Raw genomic sequence first — 18,937 nt, 5'->3', positions numbered from 1 at the left:
TGTGACTCATCGGACGGATCGTTTTTCTCAATCCTATCAACAGGACCGCCAAGTGCTCTTTGCTAGCTCTGGCAAGAGGCGTCCCTGTTTCAACAGCGGAGAGGAGGAGGAGGCAAGGGGGAAAAAAGCAGGGGCCCGGCCAGCCAGGGACTCGGTCGCCCACCGTGGCAAAAACGGGCTCTGCTCCTCTCGTTTGTTAGCACCCCCGAAGCAACGACTCCTGCACAACGATGCTTCCTCCTCATTAAGGGGCAGAAATCATCCTTTCCTTTCCCCGTATAGTCCTTCCCGGTGAAGGAGGCGGCCGTTGTTCTTCCTCACGGCCCAGAAGGGCGCAGACCGGGGGAAGGGGTGGCCTGACAGATCTGGAGGCTGCCAAGGTTGGGGAGGTGGGACCAAACTGTAGCTGGGTTTGGAGCCATTTTAGATACCTTGCAAAAGCATACATTCGAATTAAATTAAGGTGAGCATTGGAAGCAAGGAAAATATTGATTAGTGGGTTCCACTTCCCAATATCTGATGAGATTTTTCTTCTATAAAGAAGCAATGATAATGAATTTTACAAGCATGGAAATTATAGCAGTTCATTTATTGATTTATGGCAAAAAGACACAAGATGGGAAAGAGCTTCCAATGATTCAGCCTGTCGGTCGAAGACTAAGATAGGAGTCCTCAGACTGTGTCCTTGGATCCCTTTCCAGGGCCTGTTGGCGACCTTGACCCCTCTGGCTTTTCCAAAGCGGTGCTGAAGCAAATGCACAGGAGGCAATGTCTAGCGTTAACTATTGCCCTGATTGCCTGGGAGGGCCCAATAACGCTCCCAAAAAGACAAATTACAAGTGGCCGCAGCCCAGCTCTTTCGGTGGAAGTCTGTCCAGTACCAATATCAGCCGAGGGGGTCCGCTGCACTGGGGGGAGAAGCTGCCCCTGCTTGCTGGTGCTTCTCCCCCCAGTGCCTTTTCCCCAGAGCACCCAGCCTGCAGGAGTTCTCCCCACAGGGTTTGGGAACGGCAAATGGGCTCACTTGCCCCCCAAGACAACCCCTGATTTCCCCCTCCCCCATCAAACTTTAGTTCTGCCTTCTAAGGCGTGAGCTGCCCTCTTGTATCCTCGGTAGATGAAGACCCACATCGGCCCCATCCACGTGACTAACGTCTCGAGAAACGCTGGCCCAGAACTGAGCCCTGGGGGAGCCCCTCCGGCCGGGCTCCCTCCGACTTGCGGAGGCTGCTGCACTCCTGCGGTCCCGTTGTCAAGGCGGTTGGTCTTTTCCTCAGGGCTACGCCACTTCGGTCCCCCAGTTGATCCCCCAGTTACTTGGTATTTCACCTGTTCTCCACGATTCGTGAAAGGTACACTGTTTCAGCCAGGCCAGGTCGCCACTGTTTCCTCCAGCATCCCCCGATGGCTCTGGTGGAAAGTTAAACTAAAACTAAGCAAGCAAACGTTCCCTGACATTTTTCTTCAATTCAAAAAAATAAATAAAAAATCCAACTATCACATTCCTCTCTCCTTTATGCTACCAATGGACTTGCCTGCTTCTCTAAAGCACAGGTCTTAGTTATGTCCCGTGGCAAGTTGCCTGGCGAGGTAAACCAACACAATCTGCGCCATCAGCTGGCCCGCTCAGGTCTTCTTGGCTGCGGTGCGCAAGACGACCCGGTTCAGAATCCACCGACTGTCCCGTTGTCCAAAACATAGCACTGGTCACTTGCTGCTGCTGGCGCGCCTGAGCGTTATGGCTGGTGCCAGGGGAAACCCCTTGAATCCGGGTGAAAGAATACATTTTTACAGATTGCTCGACGCTGAGAGAATGGGCAGCAAATGCTGCTTAAAGTACGAAGGAGTCTGCTTTACACCTGGCGAGCAATGCAGGAAGCCCCCGCTCAGATACCAAAAAATAACCTCTGAGAAGCTGACCATCCTCCCCTGCCATTCTTAACTGGACAGCTTCATAAGCAAACGAGAACTGTAGGATTCTAGAAGGCAGAAATGGGAAGCCTCTCTGAAGATCTACAACACACCAACTAGATGGCCATCCATCAGCCTCCGGCTCAGAAGAGTCACCATCCCCGAGGAAGCCTCTTTCATGGTTGAAGCGGTTCTTCGCGTTAGAAACTTCTTCCGGTCATCCAAGAAAGATATACTTGTTTGTCTTGCCTGTTTTCTGGAATGCTGTTGATTATTTCTTACTTTATGAATTCGTTAACACTGCCTGACTCCCAGCAACTCTGCGCAGTTCACAGATAAAGAACACAGAGCTATAAAATGAGTAAAAGTAAAAACAAAGAACAACAGTTGGCACAAACTGGACAACAACCAAAATACAGCCACATTACCTAGAAGGGGGCTTCAATCACCCTCGCCCAAGGCCTGAGTGAAGAACGGGGAGAGAAATGAGGATTTCCCTAGATTTGGTCACCACACTTCTGTTGATGCAATCTAAGATGGCATTTCCCATTTCTGAAGTTACAGTGACCACATGAAGGCACCACTTGACCCGTTTGATCCTAACGGGGACTCAGTTATTATTCCGTGGGGTTCAGACCCTCTATGGGAAATCCTCTACTGCTCCCAGACCTTCGGGCTTGAGATGACTACATGTACACTTCACCGCATTCGCTTCAGGAGTTATCCAGGTCCTGGTGCTCAGCAGATGCACATATATCTATATCTATATCTATATCTATATCCACACAGTCCAGACAAGGAAGGACCCCTTGGATGAGAGCAGTTCCTTAGTATTTGCAGCAAGTAACGTGCTTTCTAAATTCATCCTCCTCAGATCACAATAAGGGATCATTATCAGATAATTTTCATCACAACCACCCACATCTGCCATGTGATTTTTTCATTAAAGTTATTAGATAAAGAGGGAAGATCAGATGAAAGGATATGGAAAAGAAATAATTACCAAGTAGGCCCAGGACATTGCTGCAGAATTTTTTCCACATCCCCAGCTTCACCACCCGACTCCCTAAAGGGCCACCACCAGTCAAAGAATATACCTGGGCTGCTCCCTACAGTCTGTTATGGCTTTCAGAGAAGGTTTCCAAGCATTCAGCCAAGTACGGCTCTAGCCAACAGCCCTTGGAAAACTCTGGAGGACGCTACTCAGTCCATACCTAAATCAGAAATTTCCACATGGATTTCACAATGGTTAATTCTAATCCATAATCAATATTCACGTGAAGATGTGTGACCAAACGGAATTGCTTCATCACATATATATCTGTGGAGCTGTCCTGAACTCAGTTCACTCTTCATCCGATTCCCCATCTGATTCCTTCATCCAATTCACTGGAATGGCCTGGATTTCTAGCATCTTACTTGGGGCAGGAGCAGTTACAGGACTCGCTGTTTTATTGCTGCTGTCCTGGGCCATTTGCTATGATCTCCTCCACACCAGCATACCTGCTGAATTTGACCATCCATACAAGCTTCGAATGGCTTACTGGATACTCATTATGATAGCGACCGTGGTAAGTTTAGCATCATCTGAAAGGAAAGCTGTTGAGACTGGGACAACTGGGACATGTTTATTGAGTTTGGTGAAATTCAATATTTAAGCCTGCTGGTGACTATAAGCTCAGCATATATTGGACTTTCTCCCTTTTCAGTGTAGCTGAGAGGAAGAAGGCTAATCTGGGTAAGTGAAGAAAGGTATTTTTTACATTTCATAAGAGAAAATATTTCTGCATACACACTATCCTAGGATATTATATTATTCTTTCTGTTGGTCGCACAGTCAGCCAGATGTTTAGACTGGATTCGACATTTTTATCCACCTGTCAGAGTCCTTCCCAAGGACCTGGGATAGGCAGATATTGTTTGATGGTGTTAGATGATGATGATGATGATGATGATGATGATGATGATGATGATGATGATGATGATGGCAGGTACTCACTATAGGGATACTCGAATTCAGTGCAGTGATGGATAGCTTATAGGTAGGTGATTAAGGGTTCTGACATTTGATGGCCAGGCATGGAACTGTTTAGAGTCAGTGTGAGGGCAATCTGGCTGCGACATCTATAACCCCATTGATCGCCAGGGTTGATTTGGCTGATCTGGCTGGCTGGGTGGGTGTCTCCTTCCTCCCTCACCGTTCCATGTGTGTCCCTCCCGAAGCTGTGTGCTTGGTGGAAGAGGACGACCATCCCAGATAGGAGGAGTGTACCGATCTTTGGTCAAGGGTATACGATAGCTGTGCTCCCCTGCTAGAACCTCCAAACAAGCTCAAGGTCCATTTGTAGGAGTCAGTAACATGAAGGCCACCTGAGTTAACTTCCATCTCCCAGTGTTAATGTCTCTATCTTCATAACGATGCGGCCTGAAGGGGGTGGTCTGCCTTAAAGGGGGTGCTAAAATAATAAAAAAAATAAAATTACCTGCTAGGACTGTTTACAAATTGGGATTCTGAGCTATCATTAGTCTGAGATAAAAGCCTTGGGGAAGGAAGGAAAGATTGAGAGAAAAGAGACTTGATCCAAATTCCATGGCCAATGCCAGGAGTCCTCCTACAAGCAACATCCGTAGCTAAGTGTCCCAGTATGCCCCGTGGCACAGCTACAGACTTCAGACTTGCTGTCCCCACCATCTGCTCAGCCTCAAAGCCCTGGACCTCGTCTGAACTGGAGCCCAACTCTGAGACCGCCCTGGCTGCAATCACCTGCGTGGATTGATGGGCGACTAGAGCAGGTACCAACCTAGATCTAGATCTGCCCAAAGCAAAGCAAGAGGTGGGCAAAATGGCACCAGGTGCCCACAAGAACCTCTCTTGTTCACTGAATGCAAAAACAGAAGGATGCATGTTGGATTCTCTCTCTCTACCCAGGGGAGGATTACTGAACTGCTGGGCATCTGCAAGGAGGTTGTTGCAATCCAATTCATCCTACGTCCAGTGAAGACAAAGCTGGCTGCAGGTGTGTCCTCCAAAGACTTCTGCTTTGATGGTATCCCTGTCAGGGTTTATCGACCCGAAGCACCATTTGCCGGCCCAAGAAAGGGATTCGTTTTCTTCCACGGAGGAGCTGGAATGTTTGGAAGCATCGGTAAGAGGCCAAACTGCTCTTGGCTCATCTCTAAGGTCACAGCTGAAGGATCTGAAGCAGCACTGAAGCCTGTTTTGGGACTTTGGGAAGGTTCCCCCACCCCCCATTTCTGGTTTTCTATTTTATTCTTGGGGAGCTTGAACACTTGTTCTAAACATTTACTGGATTATCATAATACACAAAACAATAAAACTGTAATTTACTAACCACACTAGCAAACCACATGCTTAACCCAAACCAGATCAACTACGCTTTGTCATAGTTAGTTGTGTGAACCCAAACTTAATTTTGAGAGATTATCTTGACCTGGGTTTGGGCACGGAGTAACCAGAACGATCCACTTACCTGCCAGCCTGTCCACCTGCTTTCCTCTGTGCTCCACAGTACTGGTTTGGAATCGAATCCCGAATCAAAAGAAAAAAATACAAGGAGGGAGATAGGCAGGTTCTGTAAGTAATGTCGTTACTAGAGCCCTAGGAGTAAGCAGCATACAAATAAAGGTGGTAAATAAGAAATAAATATTGCTTCAGTGAAATTTACCTTGCCCACAGAAGAACTACCATCCTAAATTTGAAAGTTTTAACCAATCAGGAGGATGCTAATTTGGTCTCCTGAGACAGCTTAATTCAGGTGGGATCTCTGAAAAGGCGTTTCTGCTTATAGCACCCTCATGGCCTCTCAGTTCTTGGGGTGCGGGGAAGCAGCTGGGGTCAGAAAAGCAAAATGGGGGATGCAGGTATATGAAGCCCCTCCCTTTATAAATGTGCATTACACATGTATCGTGCTGCCCATCTTGACTTTTTGACCTGCCCGCAGATTTCCCCAGGAGACAGGCACGGGAGGAGGGATCCCTGAAATATCCCAGACCTAAACTATTTCAGATTTTAAAGGTTGTCACCCACCGTTGCTGGCAGTCTCTACAAACAAAATGGTGATCTCTGCAATAGCATCAAATATCATGCGATTTATCAGAAAGCTGATAAAATTAACTGAGTTGTAAAACCACGTTCAGAAGAGTATCAGAGAAGACCATGGGTATGTAATTGACAACTGTATATCATCGACTGTTATTTATGGTTCCGAGCCGCCTTGAATCCTTATATCAGATAGGCAGTCCATGTAAATTCTATTAAAAAAGAAAAAAAGAAGTAAATTCAGCCCAAATGTCTCTGTCAGCAAAAATCCAGAAACCAAACCCAAGCCTGGGTCTTCTGGGTCCCTGGGCTCCCAGAATGCCCCAGCCACCCGTGGCTGCTGCAAATGCCCAGAGAACACACGGAGGGACCAGGTTTCGGGAAGGCACAGAACAAAAGCCCCTGTCCCTATCCGTGAAAGACGCCAGTAATTTTTAAAAGGCAGCAACCTGCTTACCATGCTTAGAATCCCTGCTGCTTTCAAACTGCTCAAGGGTTATGGGAATTTCAATGCTGGAACCAAAAAAGCACCTTCTTCACAAAATGAGATCCTGGTAATTGTGAGTATACTTATTTTTTTATGTTGCTTCATGACGTTAAGAAGGTCTCTCTGTTCTGTCTTTGTCTCCTAGATCTGTACGAGAATGTCTGCAGTAAAATCGCCCAGCGAAGCAATTCAGTTCTTGTGTCCGTCGGGTGAGTGCGCTGAGGCTCTTGCTTTGACAGAAGTCGCTGCATCCTGTGAATGGGCTCAGTTGGGCCAAACATGTTCTTTAGTGCTCTGCGAAGGATTCGCCTGCCACGGGGTGCAGACCCTGGAGCCCTGACTTGGACGAGATCCCTCGTAAGGTCACCAAAGCATGTTACGGACCAGACCATTCCCAACAGTGCAAGAATTTGGGTTCTTCCCCAGAGCAGGGGATTGGACTCTGTAGCCTTGATGGCACTTGGATCCATGCAAGGTTTCAGGATTTTATGATTCTCTGGTCTTGGATTCTCCCCAGGACATCATGGCCTGGAGAAAGAGGAGAGCAGGACCAGGCCTCTGCTGACTTGTATAGGATTCACTTTGGTTGCGGTCTAGCTTATAGGACCCTGGACCTGTGCTCAGGGATTGGCTTCAGCTCTGGTTTAAGTCTCTTCTCGACCAAACTGTCCCGTGTCCTTTTAGTCTCCATGACATAACTTGACCAAATTCATTCCTTCAGTTCTACAGCAGATAACACTCAGACCCAGATGACACCTGGAAAGCAATGTTTTCATTTTTAAAAAATTCAAATGTATACAAAAAATCCATAGGAAGGTGACCACATATAGACACCCCCACCCCACCCCTAGAAAAGCCAAAGGCAAGCCACTTCTGCATTGCTGCCAAGTCAAACTACATGGGATTCACCTTACACTAGCTAACTGCTCAATACATTATCTCTGCTCATCCACTCTTCTTTTATCCATCCCTAAGTTGTCTTGATGGTTTGTTTCTCTGTTATGGCTCTGCAGCTACCGCTTAGCTCCTGAGCACCCCTTTCCTGCCCAGTGGGAGGACTGCCTTACTGCAACCATACACTTCATGAAACATGCAGAGGACCACGGGGTGGATCCTTCCCAGATTATCATTGGTGGAGACAGTGCAGGGGGCAATTATGCAACTGTCGTTGCTCAGAAACTCACAGAGCAGCCAGATCTTCCAAAGCTTTGTGCTCAGATGCTGATCTATGGATGTTTCCAGGCAATGGACTTCAACCTGCCATCCTATCAACAAAATTGTGCCATGCCACCCATGCCCCGCCAAGACATGCTTTATTATGGACTCCAATACATGAACAAGGACTCTTCTTTATTGGAAGATGTGGCAAAAGGATCTCATGTGCCATATGAAATGAAGCTGAAGTACGGAAAACGGTTGGATGCAGACAACATCCCAGAGAAATTTAAACGTCGGGGGTACAAGAGAATCCCACTGGCTCCTTTCAAACGTGACATCTATGACCAGTTGGCAATAATTCTCCAACCTTCTTTTTCTCCACTTTTTGCTGAAGATTCTGTCATTCAACAGCTGCCAGAGACTTGCATTGTGAGCTGCGAATATGACATCTTACGTGATGACTCTCTGCTGTATAAGGAGCTTCTGGAGCAGCACGGCGTGAAAGTCACGTGGTTCCATGCTGAGAAAGGGTTTCATGGAGTGCTTAACATTTTTGACTTTGGCTTTTCAGATGGGTTGGAAATAATGGACAAAACTGTGGAGTTTCTAAAGGGTTTATGAGAGGTTTGGGCCTTGATTCTGGTGGCATGATCAAAAAGAGCCTTTAGTCACACAGAAAAGTAAAACAGAAGTAGATCCTGCTTATTCTAAAAGTTCCTCAATTGAGAATGCTTAATTGTTTTTATTCTGCCAAACGCGGTATCACTTCTGGCAGTTAGCAACATCCCTAACGTCAATATATGCATAAAACTGCCCCCATGGAACAACTTAAAATACTAAAGTCAGTAAAAACAACACCTGTATTTCTCAATACAGGTGGCCAAACAGCATAACACTGAACTTCAGAACTAAAGAGCCTTTAGTAAAATACAAAAATAAAACAGAAGCAGATAGTTGTAAATCCTGGTTCCTTGTTTGTTTGTTTGGAGGAGGTTCTAGCAGGGGAGCTCAGCTATCCTATACCCTTGACCGAAGATCGGTACACTGAGATGGTCGTCCTCTTCCACCGAGCATGCAGCTTCGGGAGGGATGCACATGGATCGTGAGAGAAGAAGGGGACACCCACCTAGCCAGCCAGAGCAGTCGAATCAACCCTGGCAATCAACGGGGTGACAGATGTTGCAGCCACATCGCCCTCACATCCATTCCTTAATTGGGAATGCGTAATTATTTGTATTCTGCCATATGTGGTATCACTTCTGGCAGTTAGCAACATCCCTAACGTCAATATATGCATAAAACTGCCCCCATGGAACAACTTAAAACACTAAAGTCAATAAAAACAACACCTGTATTTCTCAATACAGGTGGCCAAACAGCATAACACTGAACTTCAGAACTTCAAGAGCTCCATCTTCACAGCCTCGCAAAATGACATCATGAGTGCCAGCTGATCCCGGAGGTGGCTATTGCACAAAGCAGGGTCTGCCACACGATCCTGAAGGGCCTGGAGTTCTCACTTCCTTTATTTGGGGAATGTCCAACATCCTGGACCGGATGTAGAACCCTGGTCAGGCTGGTCATACCCAGAGGCGGTCCTGAACATGTCTACCAGCACACATGACAGATTTCTCCTTTTAGAAAAATCTTTTGTTCATTATGTATCAAATATTGAATTCAACTAATGGTCTCCTGTGAATGCTAAAAAATAGGGATGGAGGAGGTCTGATCCTTCTCCACGGGTGACTGTCCAGGAGGCCAACCTCTCCCAGAATGGAACTGCCCGCACAGGAAGTATCGGAGCCGCTGCAAAATATGCCCCCGATCCCCAGTCCTCACTGGCCGTCCAGAAGGATGTCATGTTCAGTGGTCCTGAGTGCCTCAGAGAGTCATGCAGGAGAACAGGGACACACTCCCCCATCCAGGCCTTGATAGGGAGAGTCCCCCAGAGCAACCAAGGCAGTTTCCATCCCATAGCCAGGCTCGAACGCTGAACAAAACGGGTCCAGATTCTTTGCTTCTTCCAGGCCGCTCTGTAACTGGAGGAACACCACCTTCTCAGCAAGATTTGGTTGGAGGGGAGGCTGAAGGCAGGATGATAGCTGTCCAATGTAGCTGGATCCAGGAAGGTCTCTTCAGGAGGGTCCACACAGTGCTTCGCAACCCTCTGCTGGGCCAACGAAGAGCTCATGCTGGAGAACATCCAAGTTCCCAAGCTGAAGGGAAGCCCAGATCACCTTACAAGAGGCTGTCTCGATCCCCATCTCAAGCGTGCATTCCTCCCAACCCCCAGGGTCTCTGGCCAGAGCGAAGGGTCCCTGTTATTCCCTCAACCCCCAGCTCCTGAGTTCATAACTACGGCGAGACCTGAATCCTGGGAGGGTCAGTTTTGGAGGGGGTCGCCCCAGCCAGCCAGGCAGCCAGCCTCAGGGACGCACACCAGCTTGCTCCCTCACCTACTAACAAAATGAGGTCTTATTTCAGGCAGACCCGGCATCTACCAGCTGAGCAAGGCGGACTGGGAGGAGGCTGAGAGGAATAGCAGAATTACCCAACAAGGAGCTGATTTGGAGCTCATTGCCAGCTGCGAGCAGAAAAAGAGATGCAAACTCTTCCAAGAAGCTCTGCCTGTGTGGGCTCGCTGATAGGGGAGGGCTGGGGGCTCCTAGTCCAGCTCCCAAGCTGCTGCGCCTGATCCCTAATGGGATGGACCTTGTTAAATCTTGCTTTTGGAACGCCTGGAAGGTGACTCCTCCCAAGGTGTCCTGCAAAGCAGCCCGCCTGCTTGTCTTCCCACACAAGGCGCTGATTGCAACAGGCCAAGCCAAGGTTGGCCGGTGCAGATTAATAGCAAGGCAAGGAGAGCAGAAAAGTAAGCCTGCTCTCGGGGGGGGGGGGGCTGTTTCCAATTGTGGGGGGAAGGCTAAGGCAGGGCCAACAAATAAGGCCCCTGAAGGGGATTTTCAAGTATTACACCTATCTAATGTGGGTTTGAACATGACAGGCCTTTCCTTTTAGAAAAATACCTTGTGCGTTATGTATCAAATATTGAATTCAACGCAAACCAGTCGGGTTTCTAAGAAAGTGGAGCAGCAGAATTGAAAACGGGCTGGTGATACTTGCTGTCCCTAGAGTAGAAAATCTGGAAAGGCACTTATTTCCAGCAATCTCTCTTTCATTAAGAGTAAGGGAAACACAATGAGTATGATGTTTACCTGCTTTTGGTATAATTGTAATACAAGCCTGATTAAATACCGATGATAAAATTCCCTTATCAAGTATCTCTTCATATGCTTGACAGACTTTTGGCACCAAAAGATCTATGAGTGTTTTGCGCCACTCAATATGGAAGCCATCTAATCCTGGTGTTTTACCACTTGCCATTTTTAAAATTATTTCTTTAATCTCTAGCTCAGATAGTGGAGCAAATAAGAGTTGCTTTTGTGTATCACCTACATGTGGTAGGTTAATTTTATTTTTAAAAGCCTCTATATCTTCATTCCATACATCCTCTGGTTTACTATATAATTCTGAATAAAATTTTAAAAATTGACTAATTATTAAATAATAATTAAAATTGATAATTGGGCTAATTATCATCCAATTTCATTAATTAATGTCAACACAAAGATTTTAAAAGCAGTGCTAGCAAATAGATTACAGCAAGTGATATTGTTTGTTACTAAGAATGATCAAGCAGGCTGTAGAAAAACTAGGCAAGCGGCAGACAACATTAGGTTAGTTGTAGAGTTAATAGACTTGAATAAAAACAAAGAACAACTTTTAATTGTATCTGATGTTGGAAAACCCTTTGACAAAATACATAAACAGTATATGTTTGCTGTACTAAATAGATTTGGATTTCCTCTGGAATTTATAAAATGGATTAAGTATTATATGAGTTGTTGTTGTTGTTCAGTCGTTAAGTCGTGTCCGACTCTTCGTGGCCCCATGAACCACATCGCGCTGCCTCCCTGAGTTTGCTCAGTTTCATGCTCATTGCTTCAGTGATGCTCTCTAACCATCTTATCCTCTGCCATCCTCTTCTCCTTTTGCCTTCCATCTTTCCCAGCATCAGGGTCTTTTCCAAAGAGTCCTCTCTTCTCATTAGGTGGCCAAAATATCTGAGCTTGAGCTTCAGTATCAATCCTTCCAATCAGCAGTCAGGGTTGATTTCCTTTAAGATTGACTGGTTTGACCTCCTAGCAGTCCAGGGGACTCTCAAGAGTCTTCTCGAGCACCACAGTTCAAAGCCATCAATTCTTCGGCGCTCAGCCTTCCTTATGGTCCAGCTCTCACAGCCATACATTACTACTGGAAAAACCATAGCTTTGACTATGCGGATCTTTGTCGGCAAGGTGACGTCTCTGCTTTTTAATATGCTATCTAGGTTTGCCATAGCTTTCGTCCCAAGGAGCAAGCGTCTTTAATTTCATGGCTGCAGTCTCTGTCTCCGGTGATCTTGGAGCCCAAATAAATGAAGTCTGTTACTGCTTCCATTTCTACCCCTTCTATTTGCCAGGAATTGATGGGTCCAGATGCCATGATCTTAGTTTTTTTAATGTTGAGTTTCAAGCCAGCTTTTGCACTCGACGCTGAGAGAATGGGCAGCAAATGCTGCTTAAAGTACGAAGGAGTCTGCTTTACACCTGGCGAGCAATGCAGGAAGCCCCCGCTCAGATACCAAAAAATAACCTCTGAGAAGCTGACCATCCTCCCCTGCCATTCTTAACTGGACAGCTTCATAAGCAAACGAGAACTGTAGGATTCTAGAAGGCAGAAATGGGAAGCCTCTCTGAAGATCTACAACACACCAACTAGATGGCCATCCATCAGCCTCCGGCTCAGAAGAGTCACCATCCCCGAGGAAGCCTCTTTCATGGTTGAAGCGGTTCTTCGCGTTAGAAACTTCTTCCGGTCATCCAAGAAAGATATACTTGTTTGTCTTGCCTGTTTTCTGGAATGCTGTTGATTATTTCTTACTTTATGAATTCGTTAACACTGCCTGACTCCCAGCAACTCTGCGCAGTTCACAGATAAAGAACACAGAGCTATAAAATGAGTAAAAGTAAAAACAAAGAACAACAGTTGGCACAAACTGGACAACAACCAAAATACAGCCACATTACCTAGAAGGGGGCTTCAATCACCCTCGCCCAAGGCCTGAGTGAAGAACGGGGAGAGAAATGAGGATTTCCCTAGATTTGGTCACCACACTTCTGTTGATGCAATCTAAGATGGCATTTCCCATTTCTGAAGTTACAGTGACCACATGAAGGCACCACTTGACCCGTTTGATCCTAACGGGGACTCAGTTATTATTCCGTGGGGTTCAGACCCTCTATGGGAAATCCTCTACTGCTCCCAGACCTTCGGGCTTGAGATGACTACATGTACACTTCACCGCATTCGCTTCAGGAGTTATCCAGGTCCTGGTGCTCAGCAGATGCACATATATCTATATCTATATCTATATCTATATCTATATCCACACAGTCCAGACAAGGAAGGACCCCTTGGATGAGAGCAGTTCCTTAGTATTTGCAGCAAGTAACGTGCTTTCTAAATTCATCCTCCTCAGATCACAATAAGGGATCATTATCAGATAATTTTCATCACAACCACCCACATCTGCCATGTGATTTTTTCATTAAAGTTATTAGATAAAGAGGGAAGATCAGATGAAAGGATATGGAAAAGAAATAATTACCAAGTAGGCCCAGGACATTGCTGCAGAATTTTTTCCACATCCCCAGCTTCACCACCCGACTCCCTAAAGGGCCACCACCAGTCAAAGAATATACCTGGGCTGCTCCCTACAGTCTGTTATGGCTTTCAGAGAAGGTTTCCAAGCATTCAGCCAAGTACGGCTCTAGCCAACAGCCCTCGGAAAACTCTGGAGGACGCTACTCAGTCCATACCTAAATCAGAAATTTCCACATGGATTTCACAATGGTTAATTCTAATCCATAATCAATATTCACGTGAAGATGTGTGACCAAACGGAATTGCTTCATCACATATATATCTGTGGAGCTGTCCTGAACTCAGTTCACTCTTCATCCGATTCCCCATCTGATTCCTTCATCCAATTCACTGGAATGGCCTGGATTTCTAGCATCTTACTTGGGGCAGGAGCAGTTACAGGACTCGCTGTTTTATTGCTGCTGTCCTGGGCCATTTGCTATGATCTCCTCCACACCAGCATACCTGCTGAATTTGACCATCCATACAAGCTTCGAATGGCTTACTGGATACTCATTATGATAGCGACCGTGGTAAGTTTAGCATCATCTGAAAGGAAAGCTGTTGAGACTGGGACAACTGGGACATGTTTATTGAGTTTGGTGAAATTCAATATTTAAGCCTGCTGGTGACTATAAGCTCAGCATATATTGGACTTTCTCCCTTTTCAGTGTAGCTGAGAGGAAGAAGGCTAATCTGGGTAAGTGAAGAAAGGTATTTTTTACATTTCATAAGAGAAAATATTTCTGCATACACACTATCCTAGGATATTATATTATTCTTTCTGTTGGTCGCACAGTCAGCCAGATGTTTAGACTGGATTCGACATTTTTATCCACCTGTCAGAGTCCTTCCCAAGGACCTGGGATAGGCAGATATTGTTTGATGGTGTTAGATGATGATGATGATGATGATGATGATGATGATGATGATGATGATGATGATGATGGCAGGTACTCACTATAGGGATACTCGAATTCAGTGCAGTGATGGATAGCTTATAGGTAGGTGATTAAGGGTTCTGACATTTGATGGCCAGGCATGGAACTGTTTAGAGTCAGTGTGAGGGCAATCTGGCTGCGACATCTATAACCCCATTGATCGCCAGGGTTGATTTGGCTGATCTGGCTGGCTGGGTGGGTGTCTCCTTCCTCCCTCACCGTTCCATGTGTGTCCCTCCCGAAGCTGTGTGCTTGGTGGAAGAGGACGACCATCCCAGATAGGAGGAGTGTACCGATCTTTGGTCAAGGGTATACGATAGCTGTGCTCCCCTGCTAGAACCTCCAAACAAGCTCAAGGTCCATTTGTAGGAGTCAGTAACATGAAGGCCACCTGAGTTAACTTCCATCTCCCAGAGTTAATGTCTCTATCTTCATAACGATGCGGCCTGAAGGGAGTGGTCTGCCTTAAAGGGGGTGCTAAAATAATAAAAAAAATAAAATTACCTGCTAGGACTGTTTACAAATTGGGATTCTGAGCTATCATTAGTCTGAGATAAAAGCCTTGGGGAAGGAAGGAAAGATTGAGAGAAAAGAGACTTGATCCAAATTCCATGGCCAATGCCAGGAGTCCTCCTACAAGCAACATCCGTAGCTAAGTGTCCCAGTATGCCCCGTGGCACAGCTACAGACCTCAGACTTGCTGTCCCCACCATCTGCTCAGCCTCAAAGCCCTGGACCTCGTCTGAACTGGAGCCCAACTCTGAGACCGCCCTGGCTGCAATCACCTGCGTGGATTGATGGGCGACTAGAGCAGGTACCAACCTAGATCTAGATCTGCCCAAAGCAAAGCAAGAGGTGGGCAAAATGGCACCAGGTGCCCACAAGAACCTCTCTTGTTCACTGAATGCAAAAACAGAAGGATGCATGTTGGATTCTCTCTCTACCCAGGGGAGGATTACTGAACTGCTGGGCATCTGCAAGGAGGTTGTTGCAATCCAATTCATCCTACGTCCAGTGAAGACAAAGCTGGCTGCAGGTGTGTCCTCCAAAGACTTCTGCTTTGATGGTATCCCTGTCAGGGTTTATCGACCCGAAGCACCATTTGCCGGCCCAAGAAAGGGATTCGTTTTCTTCCACGGAGGAGCTGGAATGTTTGGAAGCATCGGTAAGAGGCCAAACTGCTCTTGGCTCATCTCTAAGGTCACAGCTGAAGGATCTGAAGCAGCACTGAAGCCTGTTTTGGGACTTTGGGAAGGTTCCCCCACCCCCCATTTCTGGTTTTCTATTTTATTCTTGGGGAGCTTGAACACTTGTTCTAAACATTTACTGGATTATCATAATACACAAAACAATAAAACTGTAATTTACTAACCACACTAGCAAACCACATGCTTAACCCAAACCAGATCAACTACGCTTTGTCATAGTTAGTTGTGTGAACCCAAACTTAATTTTGAGAGATTATCTTGACCTGGGTTTGGGCACGGAGTAACCAGAACGATCCACTTACCTGCCAGCCTGTCCACCTGCTTTCCTCTGTGCTCCACAGTACTGGTTTGGAATCGAATCCCGAATCAAAAGAGAAAAAAATACAAGGAGGGAGATAGGCAGGTTCTGTAAGTAATGTCATTACTAGAGCCCTAGGAGTAAGCAGCATACAAATAAAGGTGGTAAATAAGAAATAAATATTGCTTCAGTGAAATTTACCTTGCCCACAGAAGAACTACCATCCTAAATTTGAAAGTTTTAACCAATCAGGAGGATGCTAATTTGGTCTCCTGAGACAGCTTAATTCAGGTGGGATCTCTGAAAAGGCGTTTCTGCTTATAGCACCCTCATGGCCTCTCAGTTCTTGGGGTGCGGGGAAGCAGCTGGGGTCAGAAAAGCAAAATGGGGGATGCAGGTATATGAAGCCCCTCCCCTTTATAAATGTGCATTACACATGTATCGTGCTGCCCATCTTGACTTTTTTGACCTGCCCGCAGATTTCCCCAGGAGACAGGCACGGGAGGAGGGATCCCTGAAATATCCCAGACCTAAACTATTTCAGATTTTAAAGGTTGTCACCCACCGTTGCTGGCAGTCTCTACAAACAAAATGGTGATCTCTGCAATAGCATCAAATATCATGCGATTTATCAGAAAGCTGATAAAATTAACTGAGTTGTAAAACCACGTTCAGAAGAGTATCAGAGAAGACCATGGGTATGTAATTGACAACTGTATATCATCGACTGTTATTTATGGTTCCGAGCCGCCTTGAATCCTTATATCAGATAGGCAGTCCATGTAAATTCTATTAAAAAAGAAAAAAAGAAGTAAATTCAGCCCAAATGTCTCTGTCAGCAAAAATCCAGAAACCAAACCCAAGCCTGGGTCTTCTGGGTCCCTGGGCTCCCAGAATGCCCCAGCCACCCGTGGCTGCTGCAAATGCCCAGAGAACACACGGAGGGACCAGGTTTCGGGAAGGCACAGAACAAAAGCCCCTGTCCCTATCCGTGAAAGACGCCAGTAATTTTTAAAAGGCAGCAACCTGCTTACCATGCTTAGAATCCCTGCTGCTTTCAAACTGCTCAAGGGTTATGGGAATTTCAATGCTGGAACCAAAAGCACCTTCTTCACAAAATGAGATCCTGGTAATTGTGAGTATACTTATTTTTTTATGTTGCTTCATGACGTTAAGAAGGTCTCTCTGTTCTGTCTTTGTCTCCTAGATCTGTACGAGAATGTCTGCAGTAAAATCGCCCAGCGAAGCAATTCAGTTCTTGTGTCCGTCGGGTGAGTGCGCTGAGGCTCTTGCTTTGACAGAAGTCGCTGCATCCTGTGAATGGGCTCAGTTGGGCCAAACATGTTCTTTAGTGCTCTGCGAAGGATTCGCCTGCCACGGGGTGCAGACCCTGGAGCCCTGACTTGGACGAGATCCCTCGTAAGGTCACCAAAGCATGTTACGGACCAGACCATTCCCAACAGTGCAAGAATTTGGGTTCTTCCCCAGAGCAGGGGATTGGACTCTGTAGCCTTGATGGCACTTGGATCCATGCAAGGTTTCAGGATTTTATGATTCTCTGGTCTTGGATTCTCCCCAGGACATCATGGCCTGGAGAAAGAGGAGAGCAGGACCAGGCCTCTGCTGACTTGTATAGGATTCACTTTGGTTGCGGTCTAGCTTATAGGACCCTGGACCTGTGCTCAGGGATTGGCTTCAGCTCTGGTTTAAGTCTCTTCTCGACCAAACTGTCCCGTGTCCTTTTCGTCTCCATGACATAACTTGACCAAATTCATTCCTTCAGTTCTACAGCAGATAACACTCAGACCCAGATGACACCTGGAAAGCAATGTTTTCATTTTTAAAAAATTCAAATGTATACAAAAAATCCATAGGAAGGTGACCACATATAGACACCCCCCACCCCACCCCTAGAAAAAGCCAAAGGCAAGCCACTTCTGCATTGCTGCCAAGTCAAACTACATGGGATTCACCTTACACTAGCTAACTGCTCAATACATTATCTCTGCTCATCCACTCTTCTTTTATCCATCCCTAAGTTGTCTTGATGGTTTGTTTCTCTGTTATGGCTCTGCAGCTACCGCTTAGCTCCTGAGCACCCCTTTCCTGCCCAGTGGGAGGACTGCCTTACTGCAACCATACACTTCATGAAACATGCAGAGGACCACGGGGTGGATCCTTCCCAGATTATCATTGGTGGAGACAGTGCAGGGGGCAATTATGCAACTGTCGTTGCTCAGAAACTCACAGAGCAGCCAGATCTTCCAAAGCTTTGTGCTCAGATGCTGATCTATGGATGTTTCCAGGCAATGGACTTCAACCTGCCATCCTATCAACAAAATTGTGCCATGCCACCCATGCCCCGCCAAGACATGCTTTATTATGGACTCCAATACATGAACAAGGACTCTTCTTTATTGGAAGATGTGGCAAAAGGATCTCATGTGCCATATGAAATGAAGCTGAAGTACGGAAAACGGTTGGATGCAGACAACATCCCAGAGAAATTTAAACGTCGGGGGTACAAGAGAATCCCACTGGCTCCTTTCAAACGTGACATCTATGACCAGTTGGCAATAATTCTCCAACCTTCTTTTTCTCCACTTTTTGCTGAAGATTCTGTCATTCAACAGCTGCCAGAGACTTGCATTGTGAGCTGCGAATATGACATCTTACGTGATGACTCTCTGCTGTATAAGGAGCTTCTGGAGCAGCACGGCGTGAAAGTCACGTGGTTCCATGCTGAGAAAGGGTTTCATGGAGTGCTTAACATTTTTGACTTTGGCTTTTCAGATGGGTTGGAAATAATGGACAAAACTGTGGAGTTTCTAAAGGGTTTATGAGAGGTTTGGGCCTTGATTCTGGTGGCATGATCAAAAAGAGCCTTTAGTCACACAGAAAAGTAAAACAGAAGTAGATCCTGCTTATTCTAAAAGTTCCTCAATTGAGAATGCTTAATTGTTTTTATTCTGCCAAACGCGGTATCACTTCTGGCAGTTAGCAACATCCCTAACGTCAATATATGCATAAAACTGCCCCCATGGAACAACTTAAAATACTAAAGTCAGTAAAAACAACACCTGTATTTCTCAATACAGGTGGCCAAACAGCATAACACTGAACTTCAGA

General features: G+C 46.1%; 2 protein-coding genes and 2 long non-coding RNA genes across 7 annotated transcripts; 2 read left to right on the top strand and 2 right to left on the bottom strand.

The window, feature by feature from the left end:
• The first annotated feature begins 3,305 nt into the window (after positions 1 to 3,305).
• Positions 3,306 to 8,272, top strand: LOC148216384 (arylacetamide deacetylase-like 3). The gene is made up of 4 exons (XM_088136667.1): positions 3,306 to 3,482; positions 4,841 to 5,057; positions 6,604 to 6,667; positions 7,472 to 8,272. The coding sequence occupies exons 1-4, from the start codon at positions 3,306 to 3,308 to the stop codon at positions 8,235 to 8,237; spliced, it is 1,224 nt and encodes a 407-aa protein (XP_087992793.1). The 3' UTR covers positions 8,238 to 8,272.
• Positions 4,219 to 7,287, bottom strand: LOC148216385 (uncharacterized). 3 transcript variants are annotated; one of them, XR_015795454.1, is made up of 4 exons: positions 5,960 to 7,287; positions 5,403 to 5,443; positions 4,713 to 5,036; positions 4,219 to 4,367 (listed from the first exon to the last, which is right to left on the bottom strand). It is a non-coding gene; the product is annotated as an uncharacterized LOC148216385 (long non-coding RNA). The 3 variants fall into 3 exon arrangements; XR_015795453.1 differs by lacking the exon at positions 4,219 to 4,367 and having other exon boundaries at positions 4,375 to 5,036; positions 5,960 to 6,183; positions 6,429 to 7,287; XR_015795452.1 differs by lacking the exon at positions 4,219 to 4,367 and having other exon boundaries at positions 4,375 to 5,036.
• A 5,445-nt stretch (positions 8,273 to 13,717) lies between the features above and the next one.
• On the top strand, positions 13,718 to 18,686 carry LOC103064023 (arylacetamide deacetylase-like 3). The gene is made up of 4 exons (XM_088136666.1): positions 13,718 to 13,894; positions 15,251 to 15,467; positions 17,016 to 17,079; positions 17,886 to 18,686. Exons 1-4 carry the CDS (start codon positions 13,718 to 13,720, stop codon positions 18,649 to 18,651), a joined length of 1,224 nt encoding a protein of 407 aa, XP_087992792.1. The 3' UTR covers positions 18,652 to 18,686.
• LOC148216383 (uncharacterized) lies at positions 15,242 to 16,910 on the bottom strand. Of its 2 annotated transcripts, XR_015795451.1 has the most exons (4): positions 16,843 to 16,910; positions 16,374 to 16,597; positions 15,813 to 15,853; positions 15,242 to 15,446 (listed from the first exon to the last, which is right to left on the bottom strand). It is a non-coding gene; the product is annotated as an uncharacterized LOC148216383 (long non-coding RNA). The 2 variants fall into 2 exon arrangements; XR_015795450.1 differs by having other exon boundaries at positions 16,374 to 16,903.
• Positions 18,687 to 18,937: the final 251 nt, after the last annotated feature.

Source organism: Python bivittatus, unplaced genomic scaffold, assembly GCF_059951505.1.
Source record: "Python bivittatus isolate LINGU-HERP-01145 unplaced genomic scaffold, Pbiv_v1 ctg000090_np1212, whole genome shotgun sequence".
In the NCBI taxonomy this organism is placed as follows: Eukaryota; Metazoa; Chordata; class Lepidosauria; order Squamata; family Pythonidae; genus Python; species Python bivittatus.
Note: the sequence above shows the minus strand (reverse complement) of the source record. Positions and strands in the feature narration are given on the sequence as shown.